Below are 10000 nucleotides of genomic sequence, written 5' to 3'. Positions count from 1 at the left end.
CTTCTCTTCGTGTAACGGAATAATCGGCTTGAACTTCAGTTTTCTGTTCAAGATAAAAAAGAAAAAGCAATTTCTCATCTCACCTGACTGTCTAGAGAAGCATTATGCTGTCTTAGGAGCTGTGCAGACATAACTTTGACTTCCTCTCTCAGCTGATCAACTTCCTGTTTGGCAGAGCTACTACTCTCTTGCGTAAATTCGTAACGCGTGCTTAACTCTAGATAAAGAAACAGTTAAGAAGACTCAACAGAATGTTTTTAAAAATAAGCAGCACATGACCAGATGAGGCTTTAATAAAATTGATAATTTTAAAGAGTTCAATTGCATAAGTTGTGAAGAGAAATTTTCACATGACGTCAAGTTTGCTGCCATGTCGGCTAAATTCACCCAAAATTGAGCTCATCTTCCTGCAAACACTTCTCTTGTTTTGGAGTGAAAGCACCAAACCCCAAATAAACCATTTATTAACACTCAATTAATTAAGCAGTTTGGAGAAAACTGTGACTCAGTTCCAATTAATAATCCCAGTTTGCAATATCGCCAATGCTTGCTGTAAAACTTGTGGAAATAACTAGTTTACCTCAAAAACCAAATGTCAAAGAATTGACTATAAATTCCACATTTCACAGGCAACTTGACCAATCTTGGTTTGTTAGAGTATCATAATCGATGCACAAGGCCCACTGTCAACGATTCGAGCTTTGTTCAAGACTAGGTTTACACTAGAGGAAATTGTTCCGAATTCGTAAATGTTTCAGGATTCATCAATTTTAGAGTATTCGGATTCGCAGGCGTTTACACTGAAAGGATATTCGGATTCCTGACCGCTTACACACAACGACAACTCCGGGAATGACCAAGAAATTCCGAAAGCATTTGCAACTTCCCTGTCTCTCCCTTCAAACATTCAAACAACTAGAATCAAACTATTATCACTTGCTCTTTTGTTTATTTTTCTCACATTGAAGGATTGTAACTAGTAACTCGACAATGCCGAGTTCTATAAGGACACCAGAGTACATTAGGATAACAAAGCAACACTAGTCTGACCTAGACTCCTGCTTTGCTCTTTTTGTAACAGATCTTCGAGTTCAGCGTTCTTCTCATCCACCTTTTCCAGCTTGGAATAAGAAATAAAAAAGAGAATGAGTGAGTCTCCCCTCCGAGCAAAGAGTAACTTCAAACCAGTGAAAAAATTATTTGTTTTAAAATGAATCAAATTCATGTAATTTTTTAGCTTTAGTGCCGCTTAGTTCCCTTTCAAATTTCCAAGGAGTCGCCATCTTGTGAAGTCTTTATTTTATGAGGGTACCACGTAATAGCCATAGGCTAATGAACTTGTGGCCCTCAATCATACCAGGGGCCTGTTTCTCGAAAGTCCCGAAAACTTTTCGGGCCCGAAAAGCCATTTGAAAAGCCGATCTTTTGACATGTTTTCAAGATAACAAAAAGAAAAATAACTGTGAAGTTTGACGACTTAAATCCTCTCCGTTCTTGAGATACAAAGGGAACTGTGACACATATGGCTTTTCGGGCCCCAAAAGTTTTCGGGACTTTCGAGAAACGGGCCCCAGACCACAACACCGGCAACTCCGTGCCCTTCTCTTTTCGACCAGTGTGTAATCGCGACCCACAAAGGGTTATGAGACAGGGCTTACGGTTTATAGTCCTTACCCGAGAAGACTTTAAACACCAACCATTCGCACATGGGCCTTTCTGCAGATACGGCGGCCATTTTGATTTCTATTGTTTCGAAAGATATTATAGCTTTCTCAAAACAAAAATAAGCGTTTCTGGATTTCATTTATTTATAGAAATGTTTTGCTTTAAAAAATGTCAACAAATTTGAAGTATCCTGGAGTTGAAAGTTATTTTCTTTTGTTGGAAAGGAGGTTTCAGACTGTAAAATACATCATGTTGCTATTGCATGATTCTTTTAGGCCAGCTTTAAGATAAACCTCTTTTTTTTCTGAGAATCCCCGAGTAACCATCGAAAAAATATATATATCATATGGGACGATCTAGCGTGTAGTATCGTGGGATATTTTAACGAGTCACGCTGTTTTGGCGAGCCCGTGGGGCGATTCAAGATACAAGAGACGAGTAAAAATATCCCACGATACTACACACTACATCGTCTAATAAGCTACTTACTATCCAACGTTTTCGCACCATATTTGTAGCAAGTGAATTGTCAACAACTGAGAATGTGTGACATAATTGTATGTGACAAGCACGGGGCAAACGTCAGCACCTCACCTAGTCAAACCGGTTCTCTACTGTACAAACATGTGTACTCGTGTACTCGTTTCTGTACAATACTAATACCGATGGGTAATAAATCTCTTTGTTCATTTACCGGTGTTAACAATTACCTCCTCCATCACTCCATTTGCATCATTCTGACATTTTAAGTCCTAGAAGTATAGCTAGACAATTGTCAACTCAACGCTATAGCTGAATGGCCTAACGAGCATCCTCCATGTAGACTCATGTATAACTGATTGGTTGAGCATCGGAATTGCTAATTGAAAGATCGTATGTTCGACACCGGCAAAAAGGGAACTTTATTTATGTGCCTAGTCGTTCTAGAGCTGGAGCACTAATTAGGGACAATGTAAACTGAAATCAAATCAAATGTTGGTTTTTGAGGAGAGGGGAAAACCGTAGTACCCGGAGAAAAACCTCTCGGTGCAGAGTAGAGAACCAACAAACTCAACCCACATATGACGCCGAGTCTGGGAATTGTACCCCGGCCACATTGGTGGAAGCGAATGCTCTCACCACTGCGCCAATATTGTACCTGGACCTCGCAAAGGGGCACTTGGATTTTTTCCAAGTATTTCCAACTAACAATAAACAGGGGCACCCAACGTCAATTTTCGGAAAATATCTGTTCGGAAGACGATTTGAGATCTAGAATTTTCGGCACATTCGTTGTAAAATTTCTTGCTTGCCTGCCTGTCCTAGGATCTTCGAGCCTCTAAAAAATGCTATATTTCATAATTTGCCCATTTTTAACGGATTTTTGCCCTAAAAAGGTCACCTAGCATTTTCGGAAGCCTTCTTTCTGGCTGAAATTTTCGAAAAGGTAAGTTTTGATCCCTATAATTTTCGGATCACTAGACTTTCAGCTAGGAAATCCGAACAGATGAAAACTTTTTAGGGGATAAAAATATGCCTATATATACCGTTTAAATACTAACATACGTTTAACAATGCTATGTTTAAGTACTTTTGAATTATATTCTCGTTGGGTGCCCCTGAATAAAAGGAAATAAATCTCTTCATTAATCTCTTAATGGCTCTGAACTACGCTCAGACTATTCAAATTTCTGAGACTGAACTGGAATTCCAGTGGTCATCATTATCGCAGGCGCTGACCAAAAAGAATCACGGCCACTGTGGGTGCGAATGCTCCAGTGCAATTTACAGGAAAACCAATTCCAACATACTCCCAATTGAAAAAATAGAAAATAGCCGGCCAATAGCCCATTTCCGAGTTGCTGCATGCCTCAGTTTCAAAGCGAGTCCTGGTACACAACATTCAAATGGAAATTAGTTGCGTATTCTTATGCAAATCAAACTCATTTCCCTTACAATAGTTGAGCACCAAGACTCACTTCGAAACCGAAACAAACAGCAACTCGGAAATGGCCCATTGTGACCTTGGATTTCAAAGCATTCAAAAAGAGGTACCTTTTTGTTGAGTTCACTGATTTGTCTTTCTTGTGCAGAGACAACAGCATGGAGGGAGGTCTTCTCATTCTCTAAGGACTGAACCTGAAGACTAAGCTCCTCGCTTTTCTTTGACTATTGACATCATAAAAGAATTACATCAACAACTTAACATATGGACCAGGTAGAAGAAGACGATGAAACATCAAGAACTGACGTTGTTCCTTAAGATTACTTACCGACAGTCAGCCGACAGCTTGATAAACTCCTAAAATTTTGAGCTTGGGCTGCCTGTGTATTACGCCGTCTATTGGCCGACAGAGTTTTGATGTCCGAAAGCTAATTTTAAACACTTACTGTACGAGGGGCATGGAATCACCTCCCAGAAGTCTTAACAGAAAGTTTAGTCTTGTCCTGCATAACATCACAAAGTCTGTGATAACGTTTGAGGTCATTTGAGTCGTGAAGAATGAAAGCTATCTCGTTTTCACGATTACAGATTAAATTATTCAAGTACGATTACTTTGAAGCCATGAATTGTGATGCACATAATGTGCTCAATTTAGTTCAAGGCTATAAGCAAAACAAAATGGGATATATTGGAGACTTTTGAATTTCTAGAGAGAGCTAAGTGCGTGATGATGGACAAAAGAAATATACCTTTTTACAATTGTGTGCTTAGTTACCTGGCCTTTAAGTGAAAGTGAGGCTGGTGTTGACCTTGTTATGATACAGACCTCCCTCCTTTTCTTATGTTAATGATGTTGTTGTCATGCTAATTCGTAAAGAATTACACAAGACAAGCAGTGAGGTGTCTGTCAAAACAAGGTCAAGTTCAGCCTCACTTTCATTTAAAGGCTAGGTAACTAAGCACACAACTGTAAAATAGACTAATTGGGGTAACCCCCCAACAGCTCACAGAATAAGTTAGGACCTGTGACATACCTTGTCCTTCTCTTTATTTATGTATGAAGCAAGCTCTCTAGCAAGATTTTCCTTCTCCTTCTCCAAAGCAGCTGTTTGTTCCATTGTCTCAGTCTCTCTGCTCATGCTAGCAGCAAGGGATGCCTCAAGATCCTAAAACAAAATAACACTGCTTGTGAGGAAATGTGCCAGACACTAAAAGCAGATTTTCGGATTTCTTCACCAAGTTGTTCAATTTCAAATGGTTGACTTTTGAAGTCCTTTCCATGACCATGTAAAGTACTTTACTTCAGCACAGCTGCACAAAAAAGTGTCCATAACCTGTCTTCAACTTGCTTTACTTAATTTGTTACAAAAACAGTTAAACAGTTAATGTTGTTCCATAATGCTGCAAGGAATGAGTGGAGTACAATTCAGGAAGAAACCAGACTAGTAAGTTTATAAATAGGTGGAGTCGCAGCACAATAATATTAGTACTTGACAATTTGTACCACGAAGTGCTCAATCAACAATCAATCGCAACTCTTACGACAAAATATACGAATACTACTGGGCCAGGTGTAAACTATTTACTAAGGTCGACACTAAGGTCTGAGACTCAACGACTACTTTAGTAACAAATTCAAGTGCAACTACAGATTCTCATGAAATACAATTGTGCAGATTAAAATAAAGCATATTGCTAATAATCTATTTTCCACATGCATTCATACTAAGTATTAAAGCATTTTTAAATACTAAGCTCAACTGAGTAGACATCTTGTCATGACATGAAATTGATACGCTTATGAAATGACTTGTCCATTGCTGTTGAAATTTGAATGCCCTCCACAGAAAAATAAAACTGGGAGCAAGAGGATGAAAACGAAGAAACATTCATAATGTTTTCCATAATAAATAATATTATTGTGCACTGTCGAACAAATCTTTAGTATTAACCATAAATATTAAAAAGACCTTGGTGAATGCTGAATGATACACAAATAATTACTTGTAGTGTTTGACTCTTGGGATAAATTTCTAAGTGCATCCATTCAAAACAAAGTTACTAATCAGTAACTTCCTTTGAAGAGCTATATGTTTTGTCTATGAATATAATATTCTAGTTCCAGACTTTATGTAAATTAAATCAGTTTTAGTGTATAAACATTGTTTGTTACGCACAATTAATTAGCAAAACAAGGAAGATGATTGCATGTGGTCATAAAGAGAGAATTGGTGACTGCATGCCAACTACATAGCTTTTTTATGTTAAAAACTTTATAATCTAACGTTAAAAGGAAATTGCCAAACCTTTCTCAATTCAACAATTTGTCCACATAGTAGTTCTTTTTCCTCCTCAGCACTCTTACTGCGGCCAGACTCAGCAACCAGTTTCTCCTGAAAGCTTGTTTCATAAGCTTTGTGATCAGACATGACCTGTGATGTACAAAGAGAGTTTCACTTAAGCCTGTACATTTACTTGTGAGGAATCAGAAGTCACTCACAGCCTGAATGTTATATTTAATTCTCATTGCAAGATTTTGTTATATTGGCTTCAGTGAATCATTTGCAAATATCTAATGGTATGCAAATCTTTTCTGTCTAAACGTACCTGTAAACAATAATGTTATTGTTAAATATTTATTGCCTGAAGCAATGTTATCTGACCCCCATGTAAAATAAATTCACCTTTATTGAACATTTTTTGACTATATAATTTTTAAATCATTTGTGTCAGAGAACACTAAAAATGTTTCAGACAAGATATTGAAGATTACAATATATTTTTGTTGATTGCATGTCCCACAATAATTATTTTGTCATCTGATTATTTTAACAAAAATCTATCAGCAGTCTGTTAAACTGTGAATTTAATGCCATCTTTTTTGCTGTTTTCGCAACACTAATGTCGATCAGCTAGGATTGCTTGACTTGGATTGATGTTACAGTAACAGAAAAAACTAGGCCAACAGAAATCACCTGAAAGCCCCAGTCTCTAATAATTCTCAAAATTCAAGAGCAATGTATTTCCCTTTTGTGCATCTTCGTAAGGCAGAAATTTAGCAAAACTGGGTCAATTACACTGTAATATAGAGGTTTTTGTTGAACCACTCATAGAAATAATAATTGGATTTTTTATTCCATAATTTTGAAAGACTACAATCATATTAGTTTACATGGGATAAACCTATTTGATTAACTATCACTTTAATGTTAAATTTAAAGGCCAGGTCACACTAGGCAATAAGTCGCTGTGACACATCGTGGAGACAAATCGCCTCAACAATTCGCTTTGCATGACACGGTTGATTTTATGAAAACTAGTTTGAATTCATGTGATTAACCGCAGCGACAAAATTAGTGAAAGCAGTGTTGTTGCACCGTATGTAAACTTCCCGCAACAAGTCGCTGCAACAAATATAAATGAACCAATGAGAGAGAGTTATATGGTCAGCCATATTGAATTACAAAACTAGTTCACATTTCCCTTCATACTTGATCACACCGAACACCGAACAGGCATCGCCTAGTGTGTCCTGGCCTTAAATTGAATGTAACACAATTTTTTTGGTCATATTTGGGCAATATGATATTCACATAGAAGCTGAAATTATTATTTACATGGCATAAATAAGCATGGAAGACATTAAACAACCCATCAAGTCAATGAAATGGAGTCAACACACCTTGTTTAGTCTTTGTTTTGTTTCTGACAACTCTTCCTTTAAGCTTTTAGCTTCATCTGTTGCCTTCATTAACTTTGCCTTCAACGTGTTGATCTGTTAAAACATGAATGTGAAACAGAATGGAACCTTTTACAGCATCCCACAATTAATAAGACATTTTTTCCAATTATACATGTACATGTCAGTACCTCATCTTTTGAAGTCTTGTCTAATGTTTCTATATCCTCCTCTTTCTCTGCAAGCGACCTCTCAGCCTCTCCCAGCTGCAACGTTAAATTCTCAATCTGCTTCATCTGTCGCTCCAGTGTATCATCAGCAATTTTGAGACGTTCTTGCAAACTGTTCTTTTCATCATTGAGTTGTTGTATCATTATTTGCTGCCTGTAACAATCAATGTACTGTACATATGGGAACATGTTCCTTAAAGCATACTTCAGTCTGTTAATACTTGGTATATGTATATTAATAATAACTATTAATTAATTGAGGGAGCCTATCTCTTATAAGCCCAAGGGTTTCCTTTAGGCTTCCTCATCATTAGCTTTTTAATTGCTTTAAACACTATAGGCCATTTCAGAAACGTGAGAGGACTGGGGTGAGTTTCTCAAACTTGCTTGGATTGAAAATCTAAACTCTTCAACTGAAATGTTACCAAATGAAAAGCTATCCAGCCAAGTTTGAGAGTTTCCTACGGAAAATTGGCCAAATGGGAGACTTGCAAAAGTTGCAAAATCCCACACAAACCCTTATAATTTTGTGGCCTGTCTACCCATTCCATACAAACTCTCTATTTTAGGTGATATTTGAAGATATATTATTTCACCATTTTTCTCCTCTAAATACATCTATTCTTGGTAAAGACTCTCAAACTTGGTTGATCTTTCATTTGAATGTCTTAGTTTTTTAAACAAACGGAAAACAACCAAACTCGTCCCAGTCCTCTCACGTTTCTGAAATGGCCTATGCTCTGTACTGAGGCAAAACTGTTACAATAACCTTGAACTTGAATTTGTGCGATGGAAATCAGTAATATATTAAGTGTTTGAATTCTAAAGCAAGACTGCCCCATGTTACTTTAGGGTGGAAAATTTATTGTTTGGAGAAATAAAACATTTACAATATTATTATAATACTAGTACATATTAAAGAGCCCTTGTGCTCAACCTTTTGCCACATTTCCCAAAAAATAGGTACAAATTGCATACACATGGATAGAGCTGTGAAGATCCTGGCACACGTGGGTCTTGAACATGTTGACACAACATTTTTGCCTAAGCATATACTGCCAAGCTGTGTCAATTCATGACAGCTGGCTTTTTGAGTGGATTCAACTTATGTGTACATCATACATACACAAGTACTGCAATAGGCTCTTTGCATGGCCTTGTCACATGACCTTGTCAATCATAAAAAATGTTCGTGGCTCAAAATAGATGCCAGAAATGGAAAGAGCGTGATGCAATTGGTAAGAATGTCAATCTTGAGGCCACTGACAGTTATGTAAGATATTTTTACAGTGATTTTAATGCTTCAGAAATTTACTGAAATTTATTTGGAAAACAGCTGCTGGATAGCAAACTTTGCCTTCTAGCACACAATTCTCTTAAAATTAAACTATCAAACCGCTCTAAAATCATGCACTAATTTCATCATGCTCTTTCCATTTCTAGCATCTATTTTGTACCACGACCATTTAAACTTTATGATTGACAAGGTCACGCAAAGAGGCTATTATCTAATAATTAAAAGCTTAATTCTGTTAATGTTAGAATTATCTCACAGGTTAAACTGAATAAAATGCATTTTATGATACATGTATTGTGAACTTACTTCTTAGAAGAAGATTGGGCCTCTGTCATTACACTGTCCTGCAAACAAGTGAGACACAACAATATTGATAAACAACAGATAATTTTCAACACAAATTCATCATTTACCGAAAATCATACATTTCAAGAATAATAATTATGTCTTTTCCCTGATGAAACATGAACTTCTATTTAACTTTCAAACACCTTGTATCAGGTTGGAGCTCACATGTTCTACAGTGTAGGACCACACTAAAAATGTTTTCAAAATGCCGGATAAAGTAACCCATTGACCCCTAAACTGGTCTAAACCAACCATACTTTAAGTTAACAGTATTTTACTCTGTGTAACGCCAGATGATTATATTCGTCAATGGGGAAGCCCCAGGAGTCAATGGATTAACCAGGCAATTCTTATTTTCATGCATTTTTAGATGGATTTTAATTCATTAATGACTTACCAGGGTAAATACTACAAAATTAATAATTGCTTGTCATGAAAGAGTGATAGCATTCTGCTCTGTCTATCCTTAGGCAATCTTTTAGTGGGTCTTTTAACCACATATTTAGTAAAAATTGGTGATCCTTGCTTAGCTTCTCTCCTCATTCTCTACCTATCTCCACTGCTTTTTAGTAACAGTGCCAGATCCCTGGATAGGTCTTATGTGAGAACTTGTTCTGGGTTACAGGGATTGGCAGCCATTGGCTAGGCGCAGTGGAAGCCCCTGGAAATTCTAGACAATTCCCTGCCTACAATATTAGCAAAAGCAGTTGTTGAAATTGAATTAATCCATAATAATAATCATTAGAATGAGACTATGCATTTTGGCCATTTAGAAGGCAGTCACAAACATTACATGTACCAGAAGATTCCAAAGATGGACAGCTAGGTTCAGAACTTTGATCCTAATCTTAATATTT

The 10000-nt window shown here is 36.9% G+C and overlaps 1 protein-coding gene across 1 annotated transcript in view; it reads right to left on the bottom strand.

Moving 5' to 3' along the window:
* The window catches only part of LOC137997261 (uncharacterized), a 54130-nt gene that overhangs the window by 35237 nt on the left and 8893 nt on the right, over window positions 1–10000 (bottom strand). The window contains exons 6-8 of the mRNA XM_068843142.1: window positions 9102–9139; window positions 7460–7652; window positions 7272–7364 (exon numbers count right to left, since the gene is read on the bottom strand). Of these exons, the coding sequence (XP_068699243.1) occupies window positions 7272–7364; window positions 7460–7652; window positions 9102–9139 (324 nt within the window). The remainder of the gene's footprint in view (window positions 1–7271; window positions 7365–7459; window positions 7653–9101; window positions 9140–10000) is intronic.

This window comes from Montipora foliosa, chromosome 3 (assembly GCF_036669935.1).
Source record: "Montipora foliosa isolate CH-2021 chromosome 3, ASM3666993v2, whole genome shotgun sequence".
Lineage (NCBI taxonomy): Eukaryota > Metazoa > Cnidaria > Anthozoa > Scleractinia > Acroporidae > Montipora > Montipora foliosa.
The sequence above is the reverse complement of the archived record's forward strand: the minus strand, read 5'-3'. Positions and strand labels throughout refer to the sequence as shown.